The sequence below is a fragment of the Salvia splendens genome, chromosome 6 (assembly GCF_004379255.2).
Source record: "Salvia splendens isolate huo1 chromosome 6, SspV2, whole genome shotgun sequence".
In the NCBI taxonomy this organism is placed as follows: domain Eukaryota; kingdom Viridiplantae; phylum Streptophyta; class Magnoliopsida; order Lamiales; family Lamiaceae; genus Salvia; species Salvia splendens.
Window position 1 is genome coordinate 33,596,722 of NC_056037.1, and position 14,003 is coordinate 33,610,724.

At 40.5% G+C, this 14,003-nt stretch overlaps 3 protein-coding genes and 1 pseudogene across 3 annotated transcripts; 2 read left to right on the forward strand and 2 right to left on the reverse strand.

The window, feature by feature from the left end:
* The first annotated feature begins 4,787 nt into the window (after positions 1-4,787).
* On the forward strand, positions 4,788-6,246 carry LOC121809997 (30S ribosomal protein S9, chloroplastic-like). The gene is made up of 2 exons (XM_042210869.1): positions 4,788-5,192; positions 5,664-6,246. Exons 1-2 carry the CDS (start codon positions 4,848-4,850, stop codon positions 5,949-5,951), a joined length of 633 nt encoding a protein of 210 aa, XP_042066803.1. The 5' UTR covers positions 4,788-4,847; the 3' UTR covers positions 5,952-6,246.
* Positions 6,247-6,621: 375 nt separating this feature from the next.
* On the reverse strand, positions 6,622-8,712 carry LOC121809157. The gene has a single exon (XM_042209699.1). The coding sequence runs from the start codon at positions 8,710-8,712 to the stop codon at positions 6,622-6,624; it is 2,091 nt and encodes a 696-aa protein (XP_042065633.1).
* A 496-nt stretch (positions 8,713-9,208) lies between these two features.
* LOC121809158 lies at positions 9,209-10,956 on the forward strand (annotated as a pseudogene).
* Positions 10,957-12,209: 1,253 nt separating this feature from the next.
* LOC121809159 lies at positions 12,210-13,448 on the reverse strand. Its single transcript, XM_042209701.1, has one exon. The coding sequence runs from the start codon at positions 13,446-13,448 to the stop codon at positions 12,210-12,212; it is 1,239 nt and encodes a 412-aa protein (XP_042065635.1).
* Between the last annotated feature and the right edge of the window lie 555 nt (positions 13,449-14,003).

Here is a 14,003-nt window from a genome sequence, read left to right on the forward strand (position 1 = left end):
GACGTGACCTGCTCGGCGGTGGCGGTAGCTTGTTCTGTTGGTTCCGCCTCGGAGTTGCTTGATTGATGCACCAACCAACTTGGAGGTCCACTTATCTCTCCTAGGCCATTCCTATTTCCACCTCTCTCCCCCTGACCTTTAAGTTGGGTTTGATAAAAATACTCACACTCAAGGAAGTTACAATTCATAGTAGTGATTATTTTCCTAGATGACGGATCATAGCATCTATATCCTTTTTGATTAATCTCATACCCAAGAAAGACACATTTCACAGCGCACGCAGAAAATTTTGTCCGTTCGTGTTTCGGAACATGCACATAGACAAAGCATCCAAAATTTTTAAGCAGAACAGTGAAGGGTTCCGGGATTTTCGTCACTTTTGAAAGAACTTGAAGGGGTGTTTTCATATCAAGTGTTTTTGTAGGGAGACGGTTTACAAGGTAGACTGAGGTAGCGACTGCTTCTGGCCAAAGAAATTTTGGGACATTTGAATCAAAAAACAAAGCTCGAGTTATTTCAAGAAGAATTCTATTTTTTCTCTCAGCTACCCCGTTTTGCTCCGGTGTATAAGGACATGAGGTTTGGTGCACTAACCCGTATGTTTTGAAAAAGTCTTCCATGTTTTTATTGACAAATTCCCTCCCATTATCTGACCTAAGGACAGAGACAGTTTTGTGAAATTGTGTCTGAATCATTTTAAAAAATATGACAAATTTTTCAAACACTTCAGATTTATTTCACAAAAAATACACCCAGGTCATTCTTGTGCAATCATCAACAAACAAGAGAAAATACTTAAAACCATGATCACCAGTAATAGGCGCAGTGCCCCACACATCAGCATGAACTAGGGAAAAAATGTCTTTAACACGCGTATTACAGGATTTAAAAGACTGTCTATGATTCTTAGCCAAAACACACGACTCACAAGAAATGTCTTTAAGATGCGAAAATTTCAGAAAAAACAATTTAAAATAACCCGCAGACGGATGACCCAATCTTCGGTGCCACAACCAAGCTTCTCTATTAGCAGATCCGTGAGCAAGCATTGCGGCGCCACCTTGGTGAACTATCTCGTCCACATAATAGAGGCCTTGACGCTCAGTGCCACGCCCAATTATCCTCCTCGTCCTGATATCCTGTAATACATAGAAGTTCGGGTGCATCAATAAAGTACAATTCAGTTCCTTAGTCACGTGACTAATAGACATCAATTTGTGAGACAATTTTGGCACATAGAGACAGTTCTTAAGTTTCAGACTTGGAGATATTTCAATAGTTCCACTTCCATGCACAGATGTTAATTTGTCATCGGCAGTTTGAATCTAGCTTTTAATTGCCCCATTAAAAGTAGAGAAATCTTCCCTATCATAAGTCATAGTATCTGTAGCCCCGCAATAAAAAATCCACTCACTTTCAGTATTACACTCCAAATTTTTTTGCCATGAACGCAATATGGGTGTTTTCAAGGGGTGCAAAATAATTAGGGCTAACAAATGAATTTTTTGAATTTGGGGGGTCAATTTTTGTATTTTCAGTTTTTAGAGGACTTAATTGCATAGTAAAATCATTCTGGGGTAAATTATGCAATTTATCGGATCTGGGGGACTTATGTGCGACAAGGGATGTAGGATGGGGTAGTTTTTGATATTTTACGGAAGTGGGGGTGTTATGTGCAAATAACAAATGAGGGCTAGGGTTAAACAACCCCAACCCTTTACCTCCAAACATCCCGCCGCCTCTCCTAAAATCGGTGATTGTTGCTTCTCCAATCGCTCCGCCTCTGTTCTCCGGTCGTCCTTGAGCGTCGATGGCCTCCGGGTTGCTCGCCCCGGTCGCCGGGAATGTGCCCCCTCCATTTTCAGTTACACCGATCACCAATTTCGCTTTGGCTTTTTGGTTCTCATCCCACCATTCCGGGAATCCAACAAGAAGGAAACACGATTCCTTGGTATGTTTGTGTTTTCCGCAGTGGGAGCACCAAAGTTTTGACTTGTCGGGCTTGAACGGTCGGCGATTCGGAGCGGTTGGCGTCCCTGTCCGATACTGTGGCGGTCCACTCCGTTGCTGATTTCGGGCCAAAAAACCGAGCCCGATGTTGCCCGATGATGATAAGGCGTCGTTGTTGCACCGGCTGGTTCGATGATTGTTGTCGGCATGATTTTCAGCCGCGCGGCTTCTCGCTTTATCTAGCCGTATGCAACTACCGCTGAGGGCCATGGTCGCTCCTTGAGGACTTCTCGTTTCATTTGATCGTATTTTGGATTGAGGCTGATCAGAAATTTGAATAGCTGGCGCGTCTCGATGTACTTCCGGAACTGCCCTACTCCTTTGTCACAGCAGGTGGCCAGTTTTTCTTGACACCAGTCCACGTCAATCCATGTCCCGTGTAAGTGCTGCCAATATGTTTCGAGACTTTGTTCCCCTTGTTTAATGTTCTCTGCCTTTTCTTCTAGGTCGAACAGTAGGAACTGATCGGATGTACATTCGAAAGTCACGGCTAGACTCTTCCATAGAGCCTCTACCGTTTGGTGATGAACAAAATCGATTACGATGCCGGTCTCGATGTTGTCTAGGATCCACGAGAAGACGTTTAGATACGTTTCCTCCCACTCCGTGTAGTCGTCCGCCCCTGGTTCGGGTGGTGGCGGATTGCCGTTGATGTGGCGGAGTACCCTCCTACTCCCAATCTGGATCTTCATCAGCCGTGCCCATATTGAATAGTTTGTTCCGTTGAGCTTTACGACGATAGTTACCTTTGTGCTGATCCTCAGCTTGTTGTCGTCTGAGGTTTTGGGTTTGTCGTCGTCGGCCATGGCTTAATTCTGCCTTAGGTCGAGAGAGGTATATTCTAGGCTGTGATGAATCTATTTCTGAGCCTTTGCTCTGATGCCATATTGAAATGCTTTGTTTTTCATTCAACTTGAATTATTCCATGATTTACATCCATCTATATAGGAAGGAGACTATACAAATAAGGTAAATATTCACCCTAATTCTAATTACCTTATTACATGATAAATTACTAATCACAATCAATTTCATATCTCCTTGATTATTTACTTATGATTTGATTCCCCCATCATTTCTTTTCAACAAAATGATTTTGCACTTATGTTCTCTATAAAGCTTTTTCTATAGTGTGGTTGGTTGATCTACTTCTTATTAGGTAAGTACTGGCTTATTAATAGTTTTTGAACCGTGGGCTAGCACCTCTAGAGAAAACTACGATAATCATCGTATGGATTCATTTGAACAACAAATTCAATATTTCTATGAGAATAAAAATTAAAACATAACTGAAAAGTTGAGTAAACCTTTTATGTAGATTAGAATTAAGAGAAAAAAATCCAGTTGGCTATTTATTTCTTTCAAATTTCATTTTTTTAAATTAAAAGTGTTATGTTTTACATGTGAAATAGATGACACAATTCAATGATGTATCAAATACTCATTCACTATGGATATGCCCATCTCAAGAGTCTATCTCCATTTCCTCACGCCACATTAGTATTTTACCCACATGGTCTATCTCCTTACAATAGAAGAACCTATCCCTACCTCTCATCTCATTTCCACGTCAGCATTATTTCTATATTTCATTTTTAACTGTTGGTATAAAATAAAATGAGAATGAAGGGGTGAATGTAAATATGAGGTATGGAGGTATATATAGAGAGTTAATTTTTTTTAAAAAAATAAATAAATTTAATAGCGCCTATGACCGCAATGGTGGACCGATCATGACCCTGTGGAGTTCGGCCATGGCCATTCAATCGACCATTTGAGGGAGGCGAGAGAGGGCCTATCATAGGCCCATTCTCCGCAATAGTGGCCGATCCATTGCCAGTGTCTAAAGATCATATCATAAACTAATGATGATATAATTCGAATTTGAGCCACAGAATAAAATAAAATTTTAAGTATGTTCTCTTCACCGCATGGACACACAACATTTTTATTATTCGTATCACCTTCTTATTTTATATTTTATTTATTACTATAATTCACATATTTTTGCACACACGCCCAAAATAACTAGTACTAGAATTCAACTCATGATAGGGCTGACAATTTTCGACACGACACGATAATCTGATACGAATACGCACGAAATTATTGGGTTGTGGTCAAGTCTTATTGGATCCATGTCCTTATCGGGTTGACCCATTAAGAACCCGATAATTTCGGGTTGGGTTCGGGTCGGATGCGGGTCGGATACGGGTAACCCATTAAGAAATAATATTATTATTTTTATTATTATTTAAAAAAATATATATTACCTTAATTTTTTAATTTATTATAAATTAGGTTTAAATAGTATAAAACGAATTTTAATTGTGTAAATTAGGTTAAAAATTAAGGTTTAATCGTGTAATATTAGGTTTTAATCATGTAATATCAGGTTCGGGTTGTTATCGTGTCGTGTCAACCCATATTATATCGTGTCGATAACGGGTTCGTGTCGGGTGCGGGTCGTGTTCGGATTTGAAGGTAGCAGGTCGGGTTCATGTTCGGAATTACAGTTTCCTTAACAGGTCGGGTTCAGGTTAGGCTTATTGGGTTGGGTCATTATCAGGTTGACCCGATAACGACCCAATCCGCACGATTTGCCAGCCCTAACTCATGAGAACCAATGAACTATATTTGACCATAGTAAATCTTGGACTAGTCGATTATGCCCTGAGTTAGAATCTGAAAATCTATAGAGTAATGCCTACAATTGAGGGCATGTTGGTCAATTCATCCCCGTTATCCATAACACAACACAAGTGCACAACTCTACCGACCCTCAAAACCGTATCAGCATAAGCAATCCTTTCAGCTCTGAATCAGTAGTAACGGCCATGGCAATGGCGACCTCTATCTCCGCTATCACCTCATCCTTATCTTCGCTATCCTTTTCCTCCCAAGTATCTCAGAAGCCCGGGCTTTCCACTTCTCTTCCGCCAAAGTCTATCTCCTTGAAATTTTCCGCCCCCAAATTCCCCACCCTCATCGTCGCCTCCTCCGCTGCCGTCGCTGAACCCGGCTTGGAGAAGCAGGATTTGGAGAAACTGGTGAAATCTAGGCTTCCTGGTGGGTTCGCCGCTCAGACTATCATCGGCACCGGCCGCAGGAAGAGCGCTATTGCTAGGGTTGTTCTGCAGGAAGGCACCGGAAAAATCATCATCAATTATCGCGACGCTCAGGTGATTAAAACACCAATTTTTAACCTTAATCGTATCAATTTTGTTGAATTTCATATTTTTTTCGTTTAGGGATACAGTTAATGCAATGAGTCCCGAAATGTGGTTAATAACTGAGCTCTAGAGAAAGAAAAGAACTATCATCCAAAAATTAGGTTAATAATTTCTACAATTAATGATTTAGGGGATAGAAACTCCTATTATAACAAGTTCTGTTGGTGGTGCATCAGTATATCTGTTACTCTTAACAATGTAAGAACTGCATCAGTGGTCACAAAGGTGTTATATTGAGTACATATTAGCATACACTATTCACAATGTTCATAGGAAAACATGAGGTTGGTGTGTAGATTGGTGGTAGCAGAGCAAGCAACTTTCACAATCCTGCAGTCAGTGTGCTTTAAATGTCAATGTTGATGATTGATATCTCTTGCGTAACGCAGGCTGAAACGATTTTGATGATGACTTGCGCAGGAATACCTTCAAGGCAACCCTTTGTGGCTGCAGTATGTCAAGACTCCTCTGGTGACATTAGGATATGAGAGTAGCTACGATGTCTTTGTAAAGGCACATGGTGGCGGCCTATCTGGGCAGGCCCAAGCCATATGTCTTGGCGTTGCTCGGGCCTTGCTCAAGGTCAGCGACAGCCATAGATCGCCTCTGAAGCAGGAAGGCCTACTCACCCGGGACGCCAGAGTAGTTGAGAGGAAGAAGCCTGGGCTAAGGAAAGCTAGGAAGCGCCCACAGTTCTCAAAGCGTTAAGGTCAGGAACATCTTGCACACTTGATATCCACTCTGTTTGTGATATTATAGCACTATATGTGTGGAGATATTTTCACCTGCGTAATATTGTTTGAAGAATATTTGAGGGTTGGAAGCCAGAAATCTTGGTGTATATCAGCTTTGTTCATCCCTACACAAGCTTTTGTTTAGGTTGTTTTGTTTCAGTATGCTCGATTCGAGTTCTTGATCATCATTTCTTGTTGTTCTTGATGTGTATCTTCAACTGTATGAAATGCAAGTTATTTCGGTTGAATAACATTAATTTTTATTGTCATGGTATAGCTCAAAGATGCTGCAATTTCTAAGATGGCCTACTTTCTGATGTTATAAACAGGATATTTTCGGGAATCCAATTCATAAGCAATTGTTGCCAAGATTTGTTAGTTTTTTGATCGAACTTATGGAAAGTGTATCTGGTTTGATACTTTGATAAGAATGGATGCGTTAGTGATGCTTTTGTGCACACAAAAGGCTACAGCAAATGTATAACTATTGTGGTGGGTAAGTAAATAGAGAATCACAACATACTAAAGCGTACTGATATGTAAAGTGGATATCAACCAAACCCTAGTGAGATTCTATCCTAAAAGGTAAATAAAAACTAACTAGTGACCACTCACTAGACATTCGGCTCGAGCATGGGGCATGCTCAGCAATCCACTGTTACAGCCAACTCATTCATGCTTGACATCGTCAAAGCTTCTTCGTCATGATCAATACCTAACCGTCTTTGTCGTCGAACAATTCCAACAACTTCTTCTGTCTTTCCCAAAAGCAGAAATGCTTCGTGCACAGTCTCGTCTCTCTTTCTAATGCAACTCTGGTGACACATTTTCATTATAACATGTGGCAAATTGGTGAGACACGCAACCAAAACATCTGCAATCATAACACATAATCTCTCCCACATTTCCTCACAACTTTCCTCTTCACCATAGGACAACAAAATGGTTTGACAAATTCTGTGCATGGAGTTTGCAGCCACAACTCTTACTGGGAAGTTTAGAGGATTTCCCATATTGGAATCTTGTGATTCACTCTTCAACTCCATAACAATCTCTTCGGATTTATCAGAGAGCTCTTGCAAGACTTGCTTGCTGTTTCTGCACCATAGAAATCCAGTTCTGAGATCGATCTCAGCCCACTTGGAGTAAACTAGCAGTTCCACCAAAATAGAACTTGCAGCATTCCTAATGCTCTTAAGTTTTGCATTTGTGTCCAAAGTTTTTTCGACTGTTGTTGCCAGAGAAAGGCCTTCACTCACACTGCTCAACAACTGCTTGCGTTGATGCTGGGAGATGTTGGGAAGGGCGAATGCAATGCTTGTGAGAGTGACTACTTGTAAAGTCCAACAATCATGAGCTAAGCCTAAAACTAAAGTTGCAATTTGGCTAGTATTAGAGCTATCAGATTTGTGTAGAAGATTTAAAAGATTGGAGGGCTTCTTTTCTCTACCTATCTTAATCATGCCATCAGCCTCGCGGCACATGCTTCTCACCAAGCTTGTCGGCAGCTTCACCTCGCCATCTAGTAACAGAACATAACTGCTTAGGTAGTTCAGATCTAAGTCGTCATCACCCGATGATGTATCATGATGCCTTCTCACATACATGTTGATGTGAGAGCAGCACAATACAAGTGGAGCCAACATGAAGCCAGAAATGAAGATGAGGGTTTTGCTTGCAAGAACAATAAAACTCTGAACTCCAATGCAGAAAGTTAGCACACTCCATTTTGCATAAAAAAGACATTTGCCCCATCTCTTTGGCCCAATCTTGATGCCTGCGGAGCTGTTTCTGCAGTCGTTGAGCGTCTGAATCCAGTAACTTTCAATCACCCATGTATTGGTTGATGAGCAACGAAACACGAGGGCGACTAACCATCTCAACATAGCCAGAATCACTGCTATCCCGACTCCGTGGGACTGAACTGCTACAATCCTTTTGGTGTAAACTCCATAGGGCGTTTTACCTGGCGCATTCGCACTTGTCCCTTCAAGAACATGAACCACAGTATATATGATGCCAAAAAATGAGGTGATCATAGATGAAGCTGCGCAAACACAAGAACGCGCTATCACAAACTGAGGGCAGCTGCTCTCTGCCATCACCCAGTATTTCATCATCTGTCTTCTTTGATCATCCATCTTGAAGCTCTCCACTAATTCTTCTTCCTTCTCCAAAGCTTCTCTGTGCTTCTCTTCGTACTTTTGTTTCAGACTCCTCTTCATCGCTGACACGCTAAGCGCCAGGCAAACTAGCATCGCAAGAGAAACTAACATTGCAACAGAAGGGATCATTGCTCGTGATAGGAAACGCTGTACCTCGATGGTATGAATGGCGATATTAGCCGTGATGGTGACCACGAGAAGGGCTAGGCCGACACAACTTGTGAGCAGATCTTTGTCGTTCATGGATCCCAAAGAAGGCATCACAATGTTGAGAGCTGTGAACATGAAGAGCAAGCTTGTGAACTTTGCAGATGTATCTGTCTCGGAGTTGATCATGACGGTGTTGATATCCATGGGAAGCTTCATTGCCACGGCTAGTAGAGTCAAAGAAGCGCCGTTGAGAGAGGTGTATTTGCAGGGAAACCATAGCTGCTTGCGCCGGAAGCTGTTGAAAGCGTCAGCCGACATTGCAAGGATGCACAGTGCAGAAGCCGCTGCGATGTATAAGCCCACCCATGGCATCGCTGCATCTAGCTGCTTCTGCACTGTGTTGTCGGAATCATAATCCATCAAGAAACTAATGAGTTGAACGAAAATTATTTGTGTTTGACAATTTGTTTTCAAACGTTTTATATCTATGTATGGAGGACATATTTTGCTCTTGGGAAAGGCTTAAATATGTGTACCGCTGACTTTTGGCTAACGGTTTTCTGTCAAAGAAGCATGTCATCATTTTGAATTGAACATTGCATTTTAATACTCAAATATATAATCGGTGGTCAAGTGTTGGACTGAAAATTCGCGCATTTCAATGAATCCCATTTAATGTGAGGGAAACTATAAAAGAGATGGTTTTAAATAGTTTGAGGAGACAAGTATAAAAAAAATTAGAGGACGTTTAAGATGGCAATGGGTAGCTAGTCTTTTTTATATGTAAAAAATATCACCACATTATTGACTAAATTGGGTAATTTGACTTTTGATTCGTTCAACTGAGGTCTCACTTTTTGTTTCTTGCATGAGTTAAGTTTCCAACTTTGTCTTATATACTATAGAAACTATAGAAATGAGGGAGGAAATTACAACTGATGTGGAAACTATAGAAATGAGGGAGGAAATTATAACTGATGTGAAGAGGGCTCCAACTTTGTCTTATATACTATAGAAACTATAGAAATGAGGGAGAAAATTACAACTGATGTGGAAACTATAGAAATGAGGGAGGAAATTATAACTGATGTGAAGAGGGCTTGAACTCGGCACATCATACAATAATGTCTAAGCTCCTTGCTACTAGGACAAAGGCTCTGGACTAAAATCTTATTTAAGTTACATAAGTGTTTATTGTTTTATTATTATTCCAATTTAATAGAAGATAATGAAATTAAATTATAATTTATTTTAAAAAATATTGAAATATTTTCATTATAGTTAATTTTTCATTATATCTAGTCCCATGATTTTTTTTTATTATGGATTCGTCACTTGAGTATGAGATAAAATAGTTTCTACTCTATTTGAGATAAAATAATCATATTCTCTTGTGAGTATGTGTGACAAAATAATCAGACTCCTCTTTTGCCCATCTATCAAGTACTACTACTATACGAGAGAGATGCTATCGGAATCATGATCTATCAGCGGCCACAGGTATAGCGCTATTGCTTGGGTTATTCTGCAGGATGGCACCGGCAAAATCATTATCAATTATCGCGACGCCCAGGTGATTAAAACGCGCTCAAATTTTACCTTTATCATATCAATTTCGATGAATTCGTTTATAATGCAATCAGTTTCGAAATGCACTTACCAGTTGTGCTCCAGAAAAAACAAAAAGAACTACTATCATCCAAAATTAGGTTAAAATTTTCTAGAATTGATGATTTAGGGATAGCAACTCTTATTATAAGTTCTGTTGGTGGTGCATCAGTATATCTCTTACTCTTATCAATGTAAGAACTGCATCAGTGGTCACAAAGGTGTTATTTGGAGTACATATTAGCATGCACAATTCACTATGCTCATAGAAAAACATGAGGAGAGGTTGGTGTGTAGATTGGTGGTAGCAGAGCAGGCAACTTTCACAGCTCTGCAGTCAGTGTGCTTTAAATGTCGATGTTGATGATCAATATCTCTTGCATAGCGCTGGCTGAAACGAATTGAATGATGATTTATGCAGGAATACCTTCAAGGCTACCCTTTGTGGTAACAGCAGTATGTCAAGACTCCTCTGGTGACATTAGGGTATGAGAGTAGCTATGATGTCTTTGTAAAAGCACATGGTGGCAGCCTATCTGGGCAGGCCCAAGCCATATGTCTTGGCGTTGTTCGGGCCTTGCTCAAGCTCAGTGACAGCCATAGATCGCCTCTGAAGCAGGAAGGCCTCCTCACCCTGGACTCCAGAGTAGTTGAGAGGAAGAAGCCTGGGCTAAGGAAAGCTAGAAAGCGCCCACAGTTCTCAAAGCGTTAAGGTCAGGAACATCTTGCACACTCCATATCCTCTCTGTTTGTGATGTTATTGCACTATCTATGGAGATATTTTCACCTGCGTAATATTGTTTGAAGAATATTTGAGGGTTGGAAGCCTGAAATCTTGGTTTATATCAGCTTTGTTCTTTCCTACACAAGTATTCAGGTTATACTCAATTCGAGTTCTTCATCTTCCTTTCTTGTTGCTCTGATGTGTATCTTCAAATGTATGAAATGCAAGTTGTTTCAGTTGAACAACATTAATTTTTGGGAATCCAATTTCTAAGATAGTCTACTTTCTGATGTTGTAAACAGGATATTCTTGGGAATCCAATTTATAAGCGATTATTGCCAACATTTGTTATTTTTTGATAGGAATGGATGTGTAACTGAATGCTTTTGTGCACACAAAAGGTTACACCAAATGTATTACTATTACTACAGTATTTAATTGTTTTTTTGGTGGGTAAGTAAACAGAATAGTAATTAGAGAATTACAATATACTAAGGCATTCTCTAGGGAGAACAACCCACCCAAAAAAAAGCAAGCAAGGGACCAACTAAGTGTTAGAATTTACAAATGTTAGGTAAAGTTTCATTTCATATAAGTAAAGTGGAGATCAATCAAACCCTAGATAGATTCCATCCTAAAACAATCAAACAACTAGTGATCACCCAATACTACTAGGCATTTAAGTTGATATTTTCTACTTAAACATTTTCTACGTGGACAATTCACATTGCGAATATCTCACAATCCTTATTCTAGATGTCACATTTGGCTCGAGCATGAGGCATGCTCAACAATCTACACTTCCAACCAAGTCATTCATGCTTGACATCTGTCGTCGAACAATTCCAAGAACTTCTTCCGTCTTTACCAAAAGCAGAAACGCTTCGCGTACGGTCTTGTCTCTCTTTTCAATGCAACTCTGGTGACACATTTTGGTTATAGCATGTGGCAAATTGGCGAGACACGCAGACAAAACATCTGCGATCATAACACACAATCTCTCCCACATTTCCTCACAGCTTTCCTCTTCACCATAAGACAGCAAAATGGTTTGACAAATTCTGTACATGGAGTTTGCAGCCACAACTCTTGCTGGGAAGTTTAGAGGATTTCCCATATTGGAATCTTGCGATTGACTCTTCCACTCCATGACGATCTCTTCAGCTTTATCGGATAGCTCTTGCAAGACTTGCTTGCTGTGTGAGCACCATAGAAATCCAGTTCTGAGATCGATCTCAACCCACTTTGAGTAAACTAGCAGTTCCACCCAAGTAGCACTTGGAGCATTCCTAATGCTCTTAAGTTTCGCATTTGTATCCAAAGTTTTTTCGACTACTTTTGCAAGAGGAAGGCCTTCGCTAACACTGCTCAACAACTGCTTGCGTTGATGCTGGGAGACGTTGGAAAGTGCGAGTGCAATGCTTGTGAGAGTGACTACTTGCAGAGTCCAACAATCACGAGCTAAAACTAAGGTTGTAATTTGGCTAGTATTAGAGTTATCAGATTTGTGTACAAGATTTATGAGGTTGGAGGGCTTCTTTTCTCTACCTTTCTGAACCATGCCTTCAGCCTCGCGGCACATGCTTCACACCAAGCTTGTTGGAAGCTCCACCTCGCCATCTAGTAACAGAACATAACTGCTCAAGTAGTTCAGATCCATGTCGTCACCACCCGGTGATGTATCATGATGCCTTCTCGCAAACATGTTGATGTGAGAGAAACACAATACAATTGGAGCCACCATGAAGCGAGAAAAGAAGATGAGGGTTTTGCTTGAAAGAACAATAAAACACTGAACTCCAATGCAGAAAGTTAGCACACACCATTTTGCATCAAGAAGACATTTGCCCCATCTGTTTGGCCCAATTTTGATGCCTGCGGAGCTGTTTCTGCAGTTGCTGAGCGTCTGAATCCAGTAGCCTTCAATCATCCATGTGTTGGTTGATGAGCAACGAAAGCTGATGGTGACGAACCATCTCAACATAGCCAGAATCACGGCTATCCCAGTCCCATAGAACTGAATCTCTATAATCCTTTTGGTGTAAACTCCATAGGGCGTCTTCCCTGGCACATACTTGACTATCCCATGAATTACATGTACAAAAGTATACAGGATCACGAAAAAGAAGGTCATCAGAGATGAAGCTGCACAAACACTAGAACGCGCTATCACAAACTGAGGGCAGCTGCTCTCTGCCATCACCCAATATTTCATCATCTCTCTTCTCTGATCACCCAGCTCAAAACCCTCTTCTTCCTTCTCCAAAGCTTCTCTGTGCTTCTCTTCGTACTTCAGTTTCAGACTCCTCTTCATCGCTGACACGCTAAGCGCCAGGCAAACTAGCATCGCAAGAGAAACTAACATTACAACAGAAGGGATCATTGCTTGTGATAGGAAACGTTGCACCTCAATGGTATGAATGGAAACATTAGCCGTGATGGTGACCACGAGAAGGGCTAGGCCGACGCAACTTGTGAACAGATCTTTGTCGTTCATGGATCCCAAGGAAGGCATCACAATGTTGAGAGCTGTGAACATGAAGAGCAAGCTTGTGAACTTTGCAGATGTATCTGTCTCGGAGTTGATCATGACGGTGTTGATATCCATGGGAAGCTTCATTGCCACGGCTAGTAGAGTCAAAGAAGCGCCGTTGAGAGAGGTGTATTTGCAGGGAAACCATAGCTTCTTGCGCCGGAAGCTGTTGAAAGCGTCAGCCGACATTGCAAGGATGCACAGTGCAGAAGCCGCGGCGATGTATAAGCCCACCCATGGCATCGCTGCATCTAGCTGCTTCTGCACTTTGCTATCGGAATCATGATCCATCAAGAAACCAATGAGTTGGATGAAAATATTTGTGTTTGACAATCTATTTTCATACGTTAGATATGTATACAGCTTATTTTTGGCTAACGGTTTTCATTTAAAGAAGCATGTATCATTTTGAAGTGTTGGACTGAAAATTTACCCATTTCTATGAATCCCATTTAATTATTTGTGAGGGAACCTGTAAAAGAGATGGTTTTAATTGGTTTGAGGAGACAAATATAAAAAAATTAAAGGATGTTAAAGATGGCAGTGGGTAGCTAGTCCTTTTTATGTACAGTATATATAAAGATCACCAGATTATTGACTAAATAGGCTATTATACTTTTGATTCGTTCAACTATGGCTTCAGACTTTTGATTCGTTCAACTAAGGTCTCAAGTTTTGTTTCTTGCATGACTTGAGTCTCCACCTTCGTTTTTTTTCTATATTTTAAAAAAATCCTATCCACCACAGTCCAAATAATAAGTTTATAAAAGTAATTCTAGTAAAATCTTATTTAAATTACATTAATGTTTATTACTCCCAATGTCTGACAATAAGAGTCTTATTTTT

Excerpts from the sequence above, each read along its gene's own strand:
- LOC121809997 (XM_042210869.1), top strand. The coding sequence starts at position 4,848 with ATGGCAATGGCGACCTCTATCTCCGCTATCACCTCATCCTTATCTTCG. Across the intron at positions 5,193-5,663 it reads TCAATTATCGCGACGCTCAG|GAATACCTTCAAGGCAACCC; the intron begins GTGATTAAAACA and ends TGACTTGCGCAG.
- LOC121809157 (XM_042209699.1), bottom strand. The coding sequence starts at position 8,712 with ATGGATTATGATTCCGACAACACAGTGCAGAAGCAGCTAGATGCAGCG.
- LOC121809159 (XM_042209701.1), bottom strand. The coding sequence starts at position 13,448 with ATGGATCATGATTCCGATAGCAAAGTGCAGAAGCAGCTAGATGCAGCG.